General features: G+C 51.0%; 1 protein-coding gene across 2 annotated transcripts in view; it reads left to right on the top strand.

Moving 5' to 3' along the window:
- The window catches only part of LOC140405381 (unconventional myosin-Ib-like), a 276153-nt gene that overhangs the window by 221880 nt on the left and 32019 nt on the right, over positions 1–22254 (top strand). For both annotated transcript variants that reach the window (XM_072493715.1, XM_072493714.1), the window contains 11 exons: positions 2692–2839; positions 4929–5047; positions 6935–7021; positions 9369–9434; positions 11169–11273; positions 11565–11627; positions 12336–12536; positions 15966–16192; positions 17498–17698; positions 20247–20340; positions 21449–21598. In XM_072493715.1, coding sequence (XP_072349816.1) covers positions 2692–2839; positions 4929–5047; positions 6935–7021; positions 9369–9434; positions 11169–11273; positions 11565–11627; positions 12336–12536; positions 15966–16192; positions 17498–17698; positions 20247–20340; positions 21449–21598 — 1461 coding nt within the window. The remainder of the gene's footprint in view (positions 1–2691; positions 2840–4928; positions 5048–6934; positions 7022–9368; positions 9435–11168; positions 11274–11564; positions 11628–12335; positions 12537–15965; positions 16193–17497; positions 17699–20246; positions 20341–21448; positions 21599–22254) is intronic.

The raw sequence follows: 22254 nt of genomic DNA, 5'->3' as shown, positions 1-22254 counted from the left end.
CAACCATCAGTCATGGCTCAGGGGATAGCAGTCTCATCTCTGAGTCAGACAATTGACTTCAAGTCTCATGCCAGAGGTTTGAACACATCATCTAGGCCAGTGCTTTTCAAACTTTTTCCCCCGGATCCACTTTTGCCGACCAGCTGACCTTTCAGACCCATGTTGGCCGACCTTTGGGACCCACACCAGCTGACCTTTCAGACCCATGTTGGCCGACCTTTGGGGCCCACGCCCGCTGACCTTTCAGACCCATGTCGGCCGACCTTTGGGACCCACGCCAGCTGACCTTTGGGACTCAAGCCGGCCGACCTTTGGGACCCACGCCAGCTGACCTTTCAGACCCATGTTGGCCGAACTTTGGGACCCACACCAGCTGACCTTTCAGACCCATGTTGGCCGACCTTTGGGGCCCACGCCCGCTGACCTTTCAGACCCATGTCGGCCGACCTTTGGGGCCCACGCCCGCTGACCTTTCAGACCCATGTCGGCCGACCTTTGGGACCCACACCGGCTGACCTTTGGGACTCAAGCCGGCCGACCTTTGGGACCCACGCCCGCTGACCTTTCAGACCCATGTTGGCCGACCTTTGGGACCCACGCCCGCTGACCTTTCAGACCCATGTCGGCCGACCTTTGGGACCCACACCGGCTGACCTTTGGGACTCAAGCCGGCCGACCTTTGGGACCCACGCCCGCTGACCTTTCAGACCCACGCCGGCCGACCTTTGGGACCCACGCCAGCTGACCTTTCAGACCCATGTCGGCCGACCTTTGGGACCCACGCCAGCTGACCTTCGGGATCCATGCCGGCTGAGCTTCGTGACCCACACCACGTTCACTTATCTTTAATGCGAAAGGGGGGCCTGCTTGGTCCTCGTGATCTCACTCCAATCAGCTTCACAGGAGGAGGGGGCAATGCACATCAGGGGCAGACTTCAGCCAGCTCCTTTGTGCCGTCTTCATCTTTGTGAGAACAGAAAATCCAACCTCGCACATGTAGGTAATTGGGAAGGGCAATAGCAACAAAATGCTTGTTTTACTCAGCAGTGGATACTCCTGGGAGATGCTACTCCAGAATGCTGACAGCCTCATGGACTTCTGGTGTGTTTTAAATGTGGTATGACAGGTCCGGTACAGCAATGCAGTCTTTTAACTTGGAGTCAGCTCTAAGTTAATAACTGATTCTGGGGTCTCAACCTCAAAAGGAATTTTTCACCCACCACTTGTCTTTCAAAATCTGAAACTTCTCTCATTTTCCAGTACTTCCCTGCGTATAACACACATGGGCTTTGCATCCTTATTTGCATTGGCACAATTGACAAAACCATACCTTCAAGAAATAATCTTTATACTGCTTCGTTCCCAAGTTAAGTTTCTGCTTTGTAGGCTGTAAACCAAAGGCTCTGGAGCTCTGGACAGAGCTAACACTAGCACTGCTCTGTCCTGCTACAGACTCTCCTGAGCAGCTCTCTCCAGCAGATTCTGTTGTGAGATCCTGTCCAGCAGGTACACTGCCTAGTTGAGTCTCTGGCTGTCTCTTGATCCATCTTCACCGTCCTCTTGCCTTTCTTGCCAGCAGCTAGAAAATGGAAGTAGCTCTCCTCAGTGATTTGGCGCCAAAAGCCCAAAATAGGGAGCGCTTGACATCAAGGGTGCTCACTGCTGCTGCTTCTGTCTGGAAGACTGCACATAGCCTCAATTCTTCTCATTTAAAAGGCGGCATCGGCTGCTATTCCCTATTTAAAAGCCGGTAGCACCAGATGGGCACCTCTCCCGTGATCGGGACCACCATGGGAATAGCGGAATCACTCGGTCCCCCTCCCGACACCCGTTGCAACCCACCAGGGGGTCACGACCACACTTTGAAAACGCCTGATCTAGGCAAACACTCCCAGTGCAATGCCAAGGAAGTGCTGCACTGTTCAAGCTGCTGTCTTTTGGATGCAATGTTAAATTGAGGTCTGTCTCCCTCAAGCGGGTATAAAAACTCCCATGGCCATGATAGGGAGGAGAGCGGGGAAGTTCTGGTGTCCTTGTCAATGCTTATCCCTCAACCGACATCACAAAAACAGATCGTCTAGTTATTTTTTGTTGTTTCTGGTACCTTGCTTTGCGCAAATTCACTCCCGCCTTTTCCCAATAACAGCGAATGCTCTGAGAAATGACTTCATTGGCTGTGAAATGCTTTGGGATCTCCTGTCGATGTGAAAGGCACAATTTAAATGCAAGCTCTTTCTGTTTTCTATCTGGATGAATGTACTTAATTGTAAAATAGCATCATAAATATACACAAGAATGTACCTTTGGTTAGACACAGGATTGTACACTTAAGATGCAATTGTTTCATCGTACTGTATTTATGCGTGAATATACTTTGTTGACAATAAAAAAAAGGCAGTAACAATTGGTGGTGTGATGCATTGTCACTCTGTACATGGAGTTAGCAATGATTTCCTGAAGCCGGATTGCTGAATCCTGCATTGGGCCATGGGGTGACTCTCTTGGTACTTGGTATAAATCCTCCAATTTTTTTCTGTACTCTTTGCAACCTGCAGTGTCAAACTCAAAGCATTACTACCACACCCTGACATCAAGCTACTTTCTGGTCATGTTATTGGAGCAAGTGTTGAAGTGTTGAACTAAAGCTAAAGAGAGGAGGCCTTCCACAATTACTGATTAACTGTATTACAGACTGCCATGGAGATCATTGGATTCAACAAGACAGAAGTGGACGCCATCATGGAGACTGTTGCGGTCGTCCTTAAACTTGGCAACATCACACTGAACTCAGAATCTCCGACCACTGGGATTGAACAGTGCTACATTGATGATATTGAAGGTAAGCATTTTCTAGGAGGCAAAAAGCCAAGAACTGTGGGTGAGCAAAGAGATTTTGGGATCAGTGAAATCAGTGAAAATTAGTGGACAGGTACAAACAGGATTTAAAAAGCGAATGGCTAATTAGCACTATCTCAAAGTGACTGAAATATAAATGGGTGGATATTAAGTTCCAGTTCTATTCAGCTGTGGTTAGATGTCATCAGGGTAACTGTATTCAGATCTGAGTGCAGTATCTGAGGAAGGGAATATTAGCCTTGGAGTGAGTGCAGCACAGATTCAGCCAGAATAATCCTGAGGCTAAAGAGTTCAATTTCAAGGACAGATTGTATACATTTTGCCTGTCTTCTCTTGAATATAATAATGGGTGATCTGATGGAGGCTTTTCGGATGATTGTGGGATTTGATAGACCAGACAGAGAGAAACCGGGTGTGGTTCAACGACCTCACCGCACCCGACGTTGACGTGACAAGGCCGTTAAATCTCATGAGGCCTCTCGCGAGATTTGCAACACTCTGAACGTCTTGTGAGATCTTTTTTTTATTTATAAATTTAGAGTACCCAATTCATTTTTTCCAATTAAGGGGCAATTTAACGAGTCTAATCCACCTACCCTGCACGTCTTTGGGTTATGGGGGCGAGGCCCACGCAAACACGGGGAGAATGTGCAAACTCCACACGGACAGTGACCCAGAGCCGGGATCGAACCCGGGACCTCGGCGCTGTGAGGCAGCAGTGCGAACCACTGCACCACCGTGCTGGCCCGGCCTCGTGAGATCTCATTAGATCTCGCGAGACATTGCGCTCTGGATCTCGCCCTCCTCGATGGACGAGATCCAGTTTAACATATTTAAATGAGCCGAACTGCTCACTTAAATATGTCAGCGCCAGATTCTCCAAAAGCGACGGAACGAACGCCTCCGCCACAAACATTAACCAGGCGTAACGGCAACTGGCAGGATCTCCCATGCCAACAGAGGCCCCCAGGTGGTCAGGCTCTGGGCAGGGTGGAACCCTACCACTCCTGCCACCCCGGCACCCTGGAAATACCACCTGGACACCCTGCCACCCGAGAACCCACGGCCAGGGTGATCGGGTGGCACTGCCAGGCTGGCAGGGGCGGTGCCCGGCTGGCAGTGCCAAGGTGCCTGGGTGCCAGGTTGCCCTGCTGGGGATTGGGCCCTGGGTGCCCTGCTCTTGTGAGGGGGGGTGACAAGGACTGCCTAACATGTAGGTTGGGGCATTAGGAGGTCCAGAGGCCGCGGGGGGGGGGGGGCGCAGGGGGTGAGGAATCGTGAGATCGAAGGCGGCATTTCAAAATGGCACCCTGACATCTTCCTGCCCTGGCAAGCTGAGCTGAGCTTGTTCCTGCAGGAAGTGAGGTAATTGCAGCCTCGGCAGGGTGTTCCTCACTGAGGTCCAAAAATAAAGTCCGGTTGGATGACCATTGGCTAGACCTAGGAGTCTACATAGCTCCGCCCTGAGTGGCGGGGTATAAGAACCAATGCCATCCCAGCAGCCTTCACTTTCTGTATCGAAGCTGCTGGGTACAGTTCTAGCTGATTAAAGCCGATTAGTATGACTCACCTTGTCTCGAGAGTTATTGATTGTGCGGGGGGGGGGGAGTTTAGAACAAGGGACTAGAACCGTAGAATTTTAGCCAGACGGTACTGTAAGTTTAAAAGAGCTTTGTCATGCTAATGGGAGAGCATAGAGATGAGCAGTAACAATCTTACAGCTGTCCTAACCTATGGTAAGCAGCAATACAGATTGGCTCAGAGCAGCCTAACTGTTACATCTTTTGTTCCTTCGTGAGTAGTTTTATGCTTATCTCTCACACTGTTTTTTTGCTCTTCCCGCACCCAGCACCTGCCCACTCCTGGGGACAGGTAGCAAATTGCTTGGCCTATTACTCTGGCTGCTGGGAGGAGCACGACGCAGACATCCCCAAAACAATCGCTTCTGGTAAAGCTGCACATACATTGACAGAAAAAGAGATTGTCAGCTGCTAAGATACATGCACACTTCTTGCATTCTGTCAGTTGAAACACTGGTCTGTAAAGCGTGTGTGTTTGTTTTCTGTGCACAGTACTGAGTGAAGTCTGCAGTCTGATTGGCCTCAAGTCATCCGTTTTTGACCGAGCTCTCTGCTCTCGCACACTGGAAGCTAAAGGTGATAATGTGACAACAACATTAACTGTTGCTCAGGTAAAATATTGTGCTTCAACAAAACCTTGAGAGTGATTCTTTTTTAATGAGATGTGGGCATTGCAGGCTGTGCCACCATTTAGTGCCCATTGCCCTCGAGGCGCAGTTCAGAGTCAGCCGCATTGCTGTGGGTCTGGAGTCACATGTAGGCCAGACCGGGTAAGGACGGCAGATTTCCTTCCCCGAAGGACATTAGTGAACCAGGTGGGTTTTTATGACAATCAACAATGATTTATTTTTGTTTTATAAATTTAGAGTACCCAATTCATTTTTTCCAATTAGGGGGTAATTTAGTGTGGCCAATCCACCTAGCCTGCACATCTTTGGGTTGTGGGGACGAGACCCACGCAAACACAGGGAGAATGTGGAAACTCCACACGGACTGTGACCCCGAGCCGGGATCGAACCTGGGACCTCGGCGCCGTGAGGCAGCGGTGCTAACCACTGTGCCACCGTGCTGCCCCAATCGGCAATGGTTTCTTGGTCCCCATTAGACTTTTAATTCTCGATTTCTATTCGATTCAAATTTCACCATTGCCATGGTGGGATTCGAATTTGGGTCCACACCTCATCTTCCGATTTGGCACATTTCAGCCGTCTGGACTCAACATCTAGTTCCTGACAACTTTAAACTGTGACCTTTCTCCTCCATCTTGACCTTTTTTTGTTGTCCCAACCCAATCCCCCCTCCACCATCTGTCACTTGTTCTTTAGTCTTGCTTTCACTGAACACTGATCTTTGTTCTCCTATTAACTCATTCCACTAATTTACCTTCATGCTACTATCAGCACCTTCTTTAGTCTTTAATGCTACCATGAACGTCTCCCTTGTCTTGTATCCATGGCATCTTTGTCAATCTCTCCTTAGCTTCCACCTGATCTCCGAATCTGCTTCAACTTCTCTACCCCCCTTTCCAACAATATCATCCATTTCTATCCCTCTTCAGCTCTGAAGAAGAATCGTACAGACTCAAAACGTTAATTCTGTTTCTGCCTCCACAGATGCTGTCAGACCTACTGAACTTTTCCAGCATTTTCTGTTTTTATTTCACCCGCCTTGTTGGATTTAAAGCCACGTTCCAGAACTGAAAGGTCCAGGGAGCGGGATTCTCCGATCCTGAGGCGAAGTGTTGACACCGTCTTAAACGCCGTCGCGTTTCTCGACGACGTAAACTTGGCCCCAGGAGCAGCGGTTCTGACCCCTACAGGGGGCCAGCACAGCACAGCTGCCGATACCGGCGTCAGATGGGCGCCGCAGATCTGCGCATGCGCAGTGCGACCGGTGTCAATGCGCACATGCGCAGTGCAACCGGCGTGTTTGCGCACATGCGCGGTGGCTGCCTTCTCCGCGCCGGCCCCGACGCAACATGGCGTAGGGCTACAGGGGCTGGCACGGAGCGAAAGAGGCCCCCAGCCCGAGAGGCCGGCCCGCCAATTGGTAGTCCCCGATCGCGGACCACAGCGGAGGCCCCCCGGGGTCGGACCCCTCCCCTGCCCACCAGGCCGCCCCTGGATGCATGCACGTCGAGGTGCCTCCAGGTAAGACCACACGTGGATGGCGCCGGTGGGACTCAGATTTTTTATTCGGCGGCTCGGCCCATCCCGGGCGGAGAATCGCCGGCGGGAGGGGGGGGGGGGGGGGGGGCGCTCAGCACCGCGCCAACCATGCCAGCGCCGATTCTCCGCTCACGGGAGAATCGGCAGACCGGCGTCACGTGATTCGCGCCCGGCCCAGCGATTCGTGCCTCGCCCCTGTAAGTCTTGTCGAATTCTACGGTTTTTTTTAAACAGCTATTTTATTTTGACTTATGTCCACAGTTACTGAACTGGTTCTTAAGTCCGAACACCAAATAGCAACTCAATAATGAAGATGTATTTTTTGTACAGGGTTACTATGCACGTGATGCTCTGGCGAAAAACCTTTATGACCGCCTGTTTAACTGGCTGGTGAACCGAATTAACGAAAGTATCCAGGTAATCAGGCACGGTAGGGATTCCGCGTGCATTATATTGGGGCTGATCTGGCACAAATATACTACTGGATTACAGCCTTACAGTTGTCCAATGCTACTGTCATATTCGAGAGAGATTAGATGGGAAACTGTGGGAAACAATGAGTTAAATTTATTCACATGAGTTATATAAGGCACCTCTTAACCTTCTTCTCTCTAACGAAAACAGCCTCAAGTCCCTCAGCCTTTCCTCATAAGATCTTCCCTCCATACCAGGTAACATTCTGGTAAATATACTCTGCACCCTTTCCAATGCTTCCACATCCTTCCTATAATGCGGCGACCAGAACTGCACGCAATACTCCAAATGCGGCCGCACCAGAGTTTTGTATAGCTGCAACATGACCTCATGGCTCCTAAACTCAATCCCTCTACCAATAAAAGCTAACACACCGTACGCCTTCTTAACAACCCCCTCAACCTGGGTGGCAACTTTCAGGGATCTATGTACATGGACACCGAGATCTCTCTGCTCATTCACACTGCCAAGAATCTTACCATTAGCCCAGTACTCAGTCTTCCTGTTATTCCTTCCAAAATGAATCACCTCACACTTTTCTGTATTAAACTCCATTTGCCACCTCTCAGCCCAGCGCTGCAGCTTATCTATGTCCCTCTGTAACTTGTAACATCCTTCCGCACTGTCCACAAGTCCACCGACTTTAGTGTCATCTGCAAATTTACTCACCTATCCTTCTACGCCCTACTCCAGGTCATTTATAAAAATGACAAACAGCAGTGGCCCCAAAACAGATCCTTGTGGTACACCACTAGTAACTGGACTCCAGTCTGAACATTTCCCATCAACCACCACCCTTTGTCTTCTTCCAGCTAGCCAATTTCGGATCCAAATTGCTAAATCACCCTGAATCCCATGCCTCCGTATTTTCTGCAGTAGCCTACCATGGGGAACCTTATCAAACGCTTTACTGAAATCCATATACACCACATCAACTGCTTTACCCTCATCCACCTGTTTGGTTACCTTCTCAAAGAACTCAATAAGGTTTGTGAGGCCCAACCTACCCTTCACAAAACTGTGTTGACTATCTCTAATCAAATTATTCCTTTCCAGATGATTATACATCCTATCTCTTCTAAACCTTTCCAAGATTTTGCCCACAACAGGAGTAAGGCTCACTGGTCTATAGTTACCGGGGTTATCTCTACTCCCCTTCTTGAACAAGGGGACAACATTTGCTATCCTCCAGTCTTCTGGCACTATTCCTGTAGACAAAGATGACTTAAAGATTAAGGCCAAAGGCTCAGCAATCTCCTCCCTAGCTTCCCAGAGAATCCTTGGATAAATCCCATCTGGCCCAGGTGACTTATCTATTTTCACACTTTCCAGAATTGCCAACACCTCCTCCTTATGAACCTCAAGCCCTTCAAGTCTAGTAGCCTGAATCTCAGTATTCTCCTCGACAACATTGTCTTTTTCCTGTGTGAATACTGACGAAAAATATTCATTTAGCACCTCTTCTATCTCCTCGGACTCCAAGCACAACCTCCCATTACTGTCCTTGACTGGCCCTACTCTTACCCTAGTCATTCTTTTATTCCTGACATATCTATAGGAAGCTTTAGGGTTATCCTTGATCCTACCTGCCAAAGACTTCTCATGTCCCCTCCTGGCTCTTCTTAGCTCTCTCTTTAGGTCCTTCCTAGCTAACTTGTAACTCTCGAGCGCCCTAACTGAACCTTCATGTCTCATCTTTACATAAGTCTCCTTTTTCCTCTTGACAAGTGTTTCGACTGCTTTAGCAAACCACAGTTCCCTCACTCAATCACTTCCTCCCTGCCTGATAGGCACATACTTATCAAGGACACGCAGTAGCTGTTCCTTGAACAAGCTCCACATTTCCATTGTGCCCATCCACAGCAGTTTTCCTCTCCATCTGATGTATCCTAAGTCTTGCCTCATCGTATCATAATTGCCTTTCCCCCAGATATAACTCTTGCCCTGCGGTATATACCTATCCCTTTCCATCATGAAAGTAAACGTAATCGAATTGTGGTCACTATCACCAAAGTGCTCACATGAATGATGGCCATTTGTGCTAGGTACTGGAGTGCTGCCGATATCTGGGGAACCTTACTATAATAATGATCTTTATTGTCACAAGGAGGCTGACATTAACACTGCAATGAAGTTACTGTGAAAAGCCCCGAGAATGAGACAGTGCCTTCAGCAGAGGTGGGCAGAAGATTGGGTAATGGTTACTGGAATGGAATAGAAGAGGCAAATAGGATATCTGCACAAACAAGGTTCTGACAAACTAGATTAATTGGAATGATTTCCGTTAAAGGTTAAAGGCAAAATGCGGAAGAAGGTGATGGGAGTGCTGGATATTTATGGATTCGAGATTTTGGAGGTAAGTTTGCATTCCTGTGAAAGTCTTTCATTGTTCCAATGCTACCCATGGGAACTGGGCTGATAACACTACTCTGCAGTATTAACAGCAGGACCAGGCCATTCATAGTGTTCGCTTGGGCAAAGCACAGAATGCCGAGGTTCCCAGCACCTCCTGGAGTGATTAGCAGAAAAAATAAAACAATTTTTTCCCTCATTTATTTGTGTCGGTCCAATATCAATCCTTCAAATGGATTTTATTTCTGTTTCTAAAGATCGGCCTTTAATATTGATGTATTTGGCAGCCACAGCCTCAGTCATTCTGGATGGAGCGGTGTTCATTTGTTCTTCGCTTGTATACGTCAACTGCTTTTGTTTTGCTTTTGTATTTGATGTTCTTGATCCATATTAAAGCTATTCCTCTCTTCAGATCTCCTCCCCGCTGAGAGAGGCAGAGACTAACCCTCTCTCAGTCAGTGCCAGGTGTGGAAACGGCTCAGGAGGTGTGAGAAAGTTATCGCCTGTTCGTTTTCATTCTATGGTGTCAGGGAACAGCTTTGCTTCTATTTGGTGCCTGCCTTACTCACGGGTTCGATAGCACTCTCACCCTCCAGTCATAAGATTCTGGGTGCAATTCCCACACAAATTTAGATTGACACTTCCAGTGCAGTACTGAGGGAGTGCTGCACTGTTGGAGGTACAGCCTTTTAAATGATTCATTAAACCAAGACTGCCCTCTTGGGTGTTTGGAATAGGTCCCACGACCATTATTGGAAGAAGAGCAGGGAAGATATCCCCTATGTCCTGGGGCCAATATTTGTCCCTCACTCAACATCACTTAAAAACAAGATGCTCTCTGATTATCCCATTCCTGTTTGTGGAAACTGACTGTGCAGGAATTAGCTGCCATGGGGCGGGATTCTCCAACCCCCCGTCGGGTCGGAGAATCCCCAGGGGGGGCAGTGCGAATCCCACCCTGCCGACGCTGGGTGCCGTATTCTCTGGCACCGTTTTTCAGGCGGGGGCAGGGATCACGCCACGCCGGTCGGGGGCCGAGCGGCCGTCCGTTTTTGTCCAGTAACCGCCGGCGTGGGTTACGTATGGTCTCACACGGCGGGACCTGGCTGGTAAGTCGGCTGGGGCTGTCCTCGGGGGGGGGTGCGTGAGGGGATCCGACCCCCGGGGGGGGGGGGGGGGGGCACGGTGGCCTGGCCCGCGATCGGGGCCCACCGATCTGCGGGCGGGCCTGTTCTGTGGGGGCACGTCTCCCTTCCACCCCGGCCCCTGTAGGGCGCCGCCATGGCCGGCGCGAAGAGAAGAGCGTGCGCCAAAATACGGCAGCCGGTCTGCGCATGCGCGGAACCATGCCGCCGGTTCCGCGCATGCGCGAGATCACGTCGGCCATTCCGCGCATGCGCGGACTCGCGCAGTCCCTTTGGCGCCGGCTGGAACGGCGCCAACCCCTCCGCTGTCCACCTGGCCCCCGAGACAGGTGAGAATTCCTCACCTTGGGGGCCATTGACGCCGGAGTCGTTGGTGCCTGTTTTCCCGCCGGCGTGGGGACTTAGTCTCTGGAAGGGAGAATCCCGGCCATGGTTCCTACAGCAAATAATATCCTTAAAATAGGCGAGTGGCTGTATTGCATTTGGGATGGCCTGAGGTTGGGACGGGTGCTACAGAAATTCAAGTTCTTTCTTGATTTGATTAGTTTATGTACACTTGCACACTTTCAAACCTATCAAATTTCTTCTGACAGGACAATAGTTTTGAGCAGTTTGTTATAAACTACTGCAATGAGAGGCTGCAGCAGATCTTCATTGAATTGACACTGAAAGAGGAGCAGGATGAGTATGTGCGCGAGGTACGTTGCCCCTCAATCCTCTTTACATTTATTAAACCTGTCCTGATAGTTCAGTCGGTAAACGTGTCCTACAGACTGAACAGGGTCTTTATCTCGTTCAGGAGGCAGATGCTGCAATCAGCCTTCGTGTGCCTGACTTAGGAAGACTGACTTTGTTTACATGTTGGAGTTCCAGTCAGATCAGTGACTGCATCCCTCAAACATGCCCGAGTCTAGTCTTTTGAGAATTGTGCTGTGTCTCAAGCTCCGTCCTGACCTGTGCTGAATATTACGCTTCCTTCTGTTTTTCAGAGGATTGAGTGGACGCAGATCGATTACTTTGACAACGCCAGCATCTGTGACCTGATCGAAAATGTACTGTTTAAAATGTTCACTTATTATTGTGTTCCATGCATAATGGGAGAGTGGGGGTGTGAGAGCATTTGTGTGTGTGTGTGTGTGTGTGTGTGTGGAATGCATAATTCAACCCCCCCCCCTCAAAACACAGCTAATAAATGGTAACAAATGAATGAAAATAACCTCCCAAAGCGATTGCTTTCTGCTGAATTAGCTCGTCTTAATGACCTCTCCTGGAAAGTGAGCACGCTGAATAAGAACGTGATTGAGTCTGGCTGTGATGTGATCACATAGCTTGTCTGCATTTGTATGTGTAGTTCATCCTCTTTAGTAAAGTATAAGAAAGCGGGCAGCACGGGGACGCAGTGGCTAGCACTGCAGCCTCACGGCGCCGAGGTCCCAGGTTCGATCCCGGCTCTGGGTCACTGTCCGTGTGGAGTTTGCACGTTCTCCCCGTGTCTGCGTGGGTTTCGCCCCCACAACCCAAAGATGTGCAGGGTAGGTGGATTGGCCGTGATAAATTGCCCCTTAATTGGAAAAAATAATAATTGGGTGCTCTAAAATTTTAAACAAAGTACAAGAAACTGTATCCCAGTGTGAGTCCGTGCCTGCAGCGAAGGTGTGATTACAAATTACGGGGCGAGACACGGAAAGAGGAAGGAAACGAGGAATTACATAGCAAAGAGGCCATTCAATTGAGATGTAATATTACTTGTCATTTTGCAGGGAAATAAAGGCATCCTGGCAATGTTGGATGAAGAATGTCTCCGGCCTGGTCACGTCACTGAATTTACTTTCCTCAAGAAGTTAAACCAGGTCTTTTCCAGCAATCAACATTTTGAGAGCAAAGAGACGAAGAATTCCAAGTTCATCACCGATCTGACGCTGACCGATAGCTGCTTCCGTGTGCAACACTATGCAGGAAAGGTGAGACTTCACCCTTTTTGATATTGTCATCTCTGCTTTGTAGGTCCATGATAGCTGTCATTCTGGGTATTGGAACTACCAATCTGATTGTCCATTATACATAAAGGTGAACATCCATCACCATGACCAACGCTACATATGTTTATGTCCCTGGCTTGTAATCAGAAACCACTGACATTTACCCACTTCCAAATGTTTTTAGTGATGACGGTTGAGGGATGCATATTGGCCTGGGAACTGGAGAGAATGCTCCTGCTCTTCAGATAGTGATATGGTATTTCTTACATCCATCTGAGGGGCTTCATTTAATGCCTCATGTGAAAGACGCCATTTCCAAAATGCTGCGCCCCTCAGCACTGACCCTCCCACAGTGCGGGGCTCCCTCAGCACTGACCCTCCCACAGTGCGGGGCTCCCTCAGCACTGACCCTCCCACAGTGCGGGGCTCCCTCAGCACTGACCCTCCCACAGTGCGGAGCTCCCTCAGCACTGACCCTCCCACAGTGCGGCGCTCACTCAGCACCGACCCTCCCACAGTGCGGCGCTCCCTCAGCACTGACCCTCCCACAGTGCAGCGCTCCCTCAGCACTGACCCTCCCACAGTGCGGCGCTCCCTCAGCACTGACCATCCCACAGTGCGGCGCTCCCTCAGCACTGACCCTCCCTCAGTGCGGCGCTCCCTCAGCACTGACCCTCCCACAGTGCGGTGCTCCCTCAGCACTGACCCTCCCACAGTGCGGCGCTCCCTCAGCACTGACCCTCCCACAGTGCGGGGCTCCCTCAGCACCGATCCTCCCACAGTGCGGCGCTCCCTCAGCACTGACCCTCCCACAGTGCGGAGCTCCCTCAGCACTGACCCTCCCACAGTGCGGAGCTCCCTCAGCACTGACCCTCCCACAGTGCGGAGCTCCCTCAGCACTGACCCTCCCACAGTGCGGCGCTCACTCAGCACTAACCCTCCCACAGTGCGGAGCTCCCTCAGCACTGACCCTCCCACAGTGCGGAGCTCCCTCAGCACTGACCCTCCCACAGTGCGGTGCTCCCTCAGCACTGACCCTCCCACAGTGCGGCGCTCCCTCAGCACTGACCCTCCCACAGTGCGGCGCTCCCTCAGCACTGACCCTCCCACAGTGCGGCGCTCCCTCAGCACTGACACTCCCACAGTGCAGAGCTCCCTCAGCACTGACCCTCCCACAGTGCGGAGCTCCCTCAGCACTGACCCTCCCACAGTGCGGCGCTCCCTCAGCACTGACCCTCCCACAGTGCGGCGCTCCCTCAGCACCGACCCTCCCACAGTGCGGCGCTCCCTCAGCACTGACCCTCCCACAGTGCGGAGCTCCCTCAGCACTGACCCTCCCACAGTGCGGGGCTCCCTCAGCACTGACCCTCCCACAGTGCGGGGCTCCCTCAGCACTGACCCTCCCACAGTGCGGAGCTCCCTCAGCACTGACCCTCCCACAGTGCGGAGCTCCCTCAGCACTGACCCTCCCACTGTGCGGTGCTCCCTCAGCACTGACCCTCCCACAGTGCGGTGCTCCCTCAGCACTGACCCTCCCACAGTGCGGAGCTCCCTCAGCACTGACCCTCCCACAGTGCGGAGCTCCCTCAGCACAGACCCTCCCTCAGCACTGACCCTCCCACAGTGCGGCGCTCCCTCAGCACTGACCCTCCCACAGTGCGGAGCTCCCTCAGCACTGACCCTCCCACAGTGCGGCGCTCCCTCAGCACTAACCCTCCCACAGTGCGGCGATCCCTCAGCACTGACCCTCCCACAGTGCGGCGCTCCCTCAGCACTGACCCTCCCACAGTGCGGCGTTCCCTCAGCACTGACCCTCCCACAGTGCGGCGCTCCCTCAGCAATGACCCTCCCACAGTGCGGCGCTCCTTCAGGACTGACCCTCCCACAGTGCGGCGCGCCCTCAGGACTGACCCTCCCACAGTGCGGCGCTCCCTCAGCACTGACCCTCCCACAGTGCGGCGCTCCCTCGGGCCTGACCCTCCCACAGTGCGGCGCTCCCTCAGCACTGACCCTCCCACAGTGCGGCGCTCCCGCAGGACTGACCCTCCCACAGTGCGGCACTCCCTCAGCACTGACCCTCCCACAGTGCGGAGCTCCCACAGCACTGACCCACCCACAGTGCGGCACTCCCTCAGCACTGACCCTCCCACAGTGCGGAGGGAGCTCCCTCAGCACTGACCCTCCCACAGTGCGGAGCTCCCTCAGCACTGACCCTCCCACAGTGCGGAGGGAGCTCCCTCAGCACTGACCCACCCACAGTGCGGCGCTCCCTCAGCACTGACCCACCCACAGTGCGGCGCTCCCTCAGCACTGACCCTCCCACAGTGCGGCACTCCCTCAGGACTGACCCTCCCACAGTGCGGAGCTCCCTCAGCACTGACCCTCCCACAGTGCGGAGCTCCCTCAGCACTGACCCTCCCACAGTGCGGAGCTCCCTCAGCACTGACCCTCCCACAGTGCGGCGCTCCCTCACCACTGACCCTCCCACAGTGCGGCGCTCCCTCAGCACTGACCCTCCCACAGTGCGGCGCTCCCTCAGCACCGACCCTCCCACAGTGCGGAGCTCCCTCAGCACTGACCCTCCCACAGTGCGGCACTCCCTCAGCACGGACCCTACCGCAGTGCGGCGCTCCCTCAGCACTGACCCACCCACAGTGCGGCACTCCCTCAGCACTGACCCTCCCACAGTGCGGCGCTCCCTCAGCACTGACCCTCCCACAGTGCGGCGGTCCCTCAGCACTGACCCTCCCACAGTGCGGCACTCCCTCAGCACTGACCCTCCCACAGTGCTGCGCTCCCTCAGCACTGACCCTCCCACAGTGCGGGGCTCCCTCAGCACTGACCCTCCCACAGTGCTGCGCTCCCTCAGCACTGACCCTCCCACAGTGCGGAGCTACCTCAGCACTGACCCTCCCACAGTGCGGCGCTCCCTCAGCACTGACCTTCCCACAGTGCGGCGCTCCCTCAGCACTGACCTTCCCACAGTGCGGCGCTCCCTCAGCACTGACCCTCCCACAATGCGGCGCTCCCTCAGCACTGACCCTCCCACAGTGCGGCACTCCCTCAGCACTGACCTTCCCACAGTGCGGAGCTCCCTCAGCACCGACCCTCCCACAGTGCGGCGCTCCCTCAGCACTGACCCTCTGCCATCCTTACCTGGCCTGGCCTACATGTGACTCCAGGCCCACAGTAATGTGGTTGACTCTGAAACGGACGTCAGTTAGAGATGGCACCCACACCCCAGAAATGAATAAAACTAAAGCTGGAATTTCCCACCACCCCCATGGTATCACTTGGGCGATGTACCAGAGGGTGGTTGGCAAATGTGAAACTGCACCAATCACAGGAGAGAAGAGCAGAAAACGAGGAGAAAACTTAATTTTCACCTTCATTTTTTTGACATTCTTCCAGGTAACATACAATGTTGCGGAATTCATAGACAAGAACAATGACCTTTTGTATCGTGACCTGTCCAAGGCGATGTGGCTGGCCAAGCACAAACTGATCAAGTCCCTTTTCCCTGAAGGGGACCCAAGTAAGACTTCATTGAAGCGACCACCAACAGCCGGCTCCCAGTTCAAGACCTCTGTAGGTGTCCTCATGAAGAATCTTTTGGCCAAAAACCCCAACTATATCAGGTAGGATTCTTCCTCCATTTGACCTTGTTTGAGGTGTTGTTTATAATAATAATCGCTTATTGTCACAAGAAGGCTTCAATGAAGTTACTGTGAAAAGCTCCTCGTCGCCACATTCCACCGCCTGTTCGGGGAGGCCGGTACGGGAATTGAACCCGCGCTGCTGGCCTTGTTCTGCATTACAAGCCAGCTGTTTAGCCCACTGTGCTACACCAGCCCCTTACTGTGAAAAGCCCCTAGTCGCCACATTCCACCCCCTGGTCGGGGAGGCCGGTACGGGAATTGAACCCGCGCTGCTGGCCTTGTTCTGCATTACAAGCCAGCTGTTTAGCCCACTGTGCTACACCAGCCCCTTACTGTGAAAAGCCCCTAGTCGCCACATTCCACCCCCTGGTCGGGGAGGCCGGTACGGGAATTGAACCCGCGCTGCTGGCCTTGTTCTGCATTACAAGCCAGCTGTTTAGCCCACTGTGCTACACCAGCCCCTTACTGTGAAAAGCCCCTAGTCGCCACATTCCACCCCCTGGTCGGGGAGGCCGGTACGGGAATTGAACCCGCGCTGCTGGCCTTGTTCTGCATTACAAGCCAGCTGTTTAGCCCACTGTGCTAAATAGAGCAAATAATGTGTGGAATTTCTGAAGATTATGACACAGTCATGGGGGAGACTAGTTGAGGTGGGTCTGTCGCAGTCAGTTTCTTCTCAGTTGACACTCCCACTCTCCAGTGAGTGCTTGTTTGAAGTGCTGCGCGTCTGCTTGCCTGAGTCCTGCTGAGGGTTCCTCGAAGAACTGCTGAGGCACTCCTCTGTCTTCCACTGCCTTGCATTGTTTCAAATTACACACTGAATCATAGCAATGTAAACTAGAGACAGTGAGAGCATTACCTGCTCGGGACCAATGGATGTCTACTGGTACCACCTTGTACTCTCTGTGTCCATATCGCCACAGTCACCAAGCTTTGTGTTTACCAGGGCTGCAGGCCCCCTGTGTGCGTTTTATTATTATCCATCCTCAGGATACAAGCAGGACTGGCAGTTACTGCCTCCCCTCTAGTTGCCCTGGGAAAGTGGTGGTGCAACTAGAATCATAGGATCCCTGCAGTGCAGAAGGAGGCCCTACAGCCCATCAAGTCTGCACCGACCCTCCGAAAGGGCGCCCTAGACCCACACCCCCACCCTAGCCCCACCCCACCTAACCTTTTGGACACTAAGGGGCAATTGATCATGGCCAATCCACCTAACCTGCACATCTTTGGACTGTGGGGGGAAACCGGAGCACCTTAACCTTAACCCATGCTGATTTTCCACAGATGTATCAAACCCAATGACACAAAATCCCCCAAACTGTTTGTCGATGAGCTGGTGCAATCTCAGGTCAGGTACCTGGGGCTGATGGAGAATGTGCGGGTGCGACGGGCAGGGTACGCCTACCGACATCCCTACAAGCCCTGCCTACAGCGGTACAAGATGCTTTGTAAACAGACGTGGCCAAACTGGAAGGGTAATGACCGGTAAGGACATGTCACTGTTGCTTCTAACCACTGTGTCCATCCCACCTGAATGCAAAAAGTGTGTCCCAATATCCTAATGACCATAGGAACATAGGAGCAAGAGTAGGTTATTCAGCCCCTCCATTCTGCTCCAACATTTAACGAGAGTTTCTACCTCAACACCATTTCTCTGCACCATCCCCTTATTCCTCAATATCTTTCATATCTGGAAATCTATTGATATCTGTATTGAACATATTCAATGTCTGAGCCTCTCCAGCCCTCTGAGGTAAAAAATTCCAAAGATTTCCCACCCTCTGAAGGAAGAAATTCCTCCTCACCTCGGTCTTTAATAGCCCACCTTTTATTCTAAACTCTGTCCCCTGCTTCTAGACGGCCCCCATCCAGAGGAAACCTCCTTCCTGCATCCACTCCATGAAGCCGGTTAAGTATTTTGTACAGTTCAATGAGATCACCTCTCATTCCTCTAAAATCTAGAGAATACAGGTCCGGTCTCCTCAATCACTCCCCATAAGACAATGCCGCCAACCCCAGGACTAGTCTGGTAAACCTTCATTGCACTCCCTCTATGGCCAGTAAGTAGATTCTTACAGGTGATTAAGAAGGCAAATGGAATTTTGTCCTTCATTGCTAGAGGGATGGAGTTTAAGACGAGGGAGGTTCTGCTGCAATTGTATAAGGTGTTAGTGAGGCCACACCTGGAGTATTGTGTTCAGTTTTGGTCTCCTTACTTGAGAAAGGACGTACTGGCACTGGAGGGTGTGCAGAGGAGATTCACTAGGTTAATCCCAGAGCTGAAGGGGTTGGATTACGAGGAGAGGTTGAGTAGACGGGGACTGTACTCGTTGGAATTTAGAAGGATGAGGGGGGATCTTATAGAAACATATAAAATTATGAAGGGAATAGATAGGATAGATGCGGGCAGGTTGTTTCCACTGGCGGGTGAAAGCAGAACTAGGGGGCATAGCCTCAAAATAAGGGCAAGTAGATTTAGGACTGAGTTTAGGAGGAACTTCTTCTCCCAAAGGGTTGTGAATCTATGGAATTCCTTGCCCAGTGAAGCAGTAGAGGCTCCTTCATTCAATGTTTTTAAGATAAAGATAGATAGTTTTTTGAAGAATAAAGGGATTAAGGGTTATGGTGTTCGGGCCGGAAAGTGGAGCTGAGTCCACAAAAGATCAGCCATGATCTCATTGAATGGTGGAGCAGGCTCGAGGGGCCAGATGGCCTACTCCTGCTCCTAGTTCTTATGTTCTTCCTTAGGTCAGGAAACCAAAACTGTACACAATTCTCTAGGTGTGGTCTTGCCAAGGCTCTGTACAATTGCAGCCAGACTTCTTTACTCCTGTACTCAAATCCTTGTTCAGTGAAAACCAACGTACCATTAGCCTTCCCATTTGCTTGTTGCACCTGTATGTTCGCTTTCAGTGACATACGAACAAGAGCACCCAGGACCCTTTGGACATCAACACTTCCCAATCTCTCCCATTTGAGAAATACTCTGTGTTCGGACAAACAGAAATGCATTTTCCCATATTATATTCCGTGAGTTTGCACACTACCCAGGGAGGTCCAAGGATGATGAGTAGGCTGCGCTAAATTGACTGACCTCATCCAGAAGGCACAGTATGGGTGCTGCCATTGGCCTCTGCTTCCCTGAGGTTAACAATCTGCTGCTGATTCACGACCTATTGACACCTGCTGCTGTGTCCTTGCATGTGGAGGACAACACTGGTCTTGACTGACGCCCTGCGCGGCCAAATTGTCTGGCACCACTCACTAGAATTACACATGAAGAATGGGTGAGGTATTGTACCACGTGGCAGCCCACGCTTTCAGGAAAGAAGTACCAAGCCACAATTTTGGCGTTCAGCCGTTCACTTACTGCCCTCAAACCAATTGATACATTCTACACATCTGCTGAAATTCCCATCGACAGACAATGCAGCAAATTTATAAAGAATATTTAATCTAATGATTAACATGTTATCATAGATTATCATAGAATTTACAGTGCAGAAGGAGGCCATTCGGCCCATCGAGTCTGCACCGGCTCATGGAAAGAGCACCCTACCCAAGCTCAACACCTCCACCCTACCCCCATAATCCAGTAACCCCACCCAACACTAAGGGCAACTTTGGACACTAAGGGCAATTTATCGTGGCCAATCCACCTAACCTGCACATCTTTGGACTGTGGGAGGAAACCGGAGCACCCGGAGGAAACCCACGCACACACGGGGAGGATATGCAGACTCCGCACAGACAGTGACCCAAGCCGAAATCGAACCTGGGACCCTGGAGCTGTGAAGCAATTGTGCTAGCCACTATGCTACCGTGTTGCCCAGGTACCTGGGGCTGATGGTTATGATCCAGCCTTGCGAACAAAATATGTCACACTTCAAAACTCTGTTTAGAAATGCGTTGTCACTTTAAAAATATTATTCACTCCTGGGATTTGAGCATCGCTGGCAAAGGCTAGCATTTAGTGGCCATTCCATGTAGCACAAATGGGTGTCATCATTTCTCTGCTGTGTCCTTCTTTAAGGGATGGCGTGAATATCCTTTTAACAGAATTAAACATACCCTCAGAGGAATACGCATTTGGACGGACGAAGATCTTCATCAAAAATCCACAAACAGTGAGTATTTGACTGAACTATTGAGTATTAAGTTGATTACAACATCATTCTAAATGTTAAAAAAAGGTGTTGGTATGTTGATTGGGGAGGGTAGTTTCACAGCCCTTCCTGAGGCGGTGTCAGTACAATATCTCAGGTCTCCTAGTCCTTTTAACGGAGAAATATCGAGGCATTTACCGAGGTACGTCAAACGATATACAGCAATAAACCACATGCAAAGGGAACTATTGCGGAAAAGACGAGGAAAATAAACCAATGTTTGATGTTTGCTCCTTTGCTTTCATAGAGGAACATCACTCAAAAAAAATGCTCCTGTTAAAAGTTCATTGTTTTAAAAAATAAATTTAGACTACCCAATTCTTTTTTTCCCAATTAAGGGGCAAATTTTAGCGTGGCCAATCCACCTAACCAGTGCCTCTTTTTGGGTTGTGGTGACGAATGTGATATAAAATAGTTACTTTAGAGATATTAGTTACTGTAATGTAAACATAGGCCGGTCTGATTCGGTTAGTTCACAGACAAAGGATTTCAGAACGCATGGCAAAGCAAGGGGCAGGGGTGTCCAGATAAGGAGGAGAAAAGGATGCTGGGTAATAGGAGGCCAGAGGAAGGGATGAGAAGTGAGCCAATCAGGATGTATGGCCAGGTCAGGAGGGGTATAGGATGACCTATGGGAATCGTGTATGTGAAACTTGATGCCATTTGAATGTATTTGCAGAGATCCCTTTGTCTCCTTCTTCATTCGTTTCCCAGGGGTCCAGGAGACTGGTTCTGTGTCCTGTGCCTGTGTGAAATGAGTCAGACTTGCAAGTCAAATAAAATAACTAATGCTGTACCTGCAAATCCATCTCGACTTTTATTGAGGCCAGACTGACGGGTAAAGAAATTTATGTTTTGTCAGTGGGGGCGAAACAGACTCGGGGAGAATGTGCAAACTCCACACGGACAGGGACCCGGAGCTGGGATCGACCCTGGGATCTCGGTGCTGTGAGGCAGCAGTGCTAACCACTGCGCCACCGTGCTGCCCTAAAGGTTCATTGTTAAAAGGTTATTGCTTGCCTGTGATTCACCCAAATCCACTTCAACACCTTTCCATCTCTCTGGGCAGCTGTTTGACCTGGAGGACAGGCGACGGACTCAGATGGAAGTCCTGGCTACCTTGATTCAGAAGACCTATCGTGGCTGGAGATGCCGGACCCACTTCCGCCTGATGAAAAAAAGTCAGATTTTGATCTCTGCCTGGTTCAGAGGACATAACGTAAGTCTGGGCCTCCCTGGGTTGTCAAGACAGATGGGAACTGGGCGCCAAGATTTGTGAAATACACATCAAAAGACTGCATCAAAGAATTGGCTTAATTTCGAGCCAAATGCGAGCCACCAATTTAAAGATGAAAAAATGCCCATTTACCCTCTTTCTCATATTTCCTTTGTTTTGGGGAGCTGAGAGTGAATGTTTTGCGTTACGGCAGTGTGACCAGAGTTTAGTGCCGGAAGCTGGTTTAATTTTTCCATTTGAACATCAAACATTCCCAGTTCAGATGAAGAGTTGTAAAAAATTGTTGTAAAAAAACACAACTGTCCCCTTAAGGAAGGACAGCGGCCATCTTTAGCTGGGCTGGGCCTATATGTGACTTCAATCCCATCTTGGTTGATTCTCACCACTTGTTTCTCAGGACAACAAGGGATAGGCACAAAGTGCTGGCTCTGGCACTGATACTCACATCCCGAGCTTAAAAACAATCTGTTCACACTCACTGCTGGCTCAAATTTAAAGAATGGCTCTTTGGCCATGGTAACGGTGGGCTGGAGCAGGTACTGTACACCAACGAGTGTCAATGGAGAAAATTTGTTTGGTGGGGTGGGGGGGGGGAAAAACATACCAAACATAGATTTGGCGGAAAGGTTCTTTGACAA

This window comes from Scyliorhinus torazame, chromosome X, assembly GCF_047496885.1.
Source record: "Scyliorhinus torazame isolate Kashiwa2021f chromosome X, sScyTor2.1, whole genome shotgun sequence".
Classification (NCBI taxonomy): domain Eukaryota; kingdom Metazoa; phylum Chordata; class Chondrichthyes; order Carcharhiniformes; family Scyliorhinidae; genus Scyliorhinus; species Scyliorhinus torazame.
Note: the sequence above shows the minus strand (reverse complement) of the source record. Positions and strands in the feature narration are given on the sequence as shown.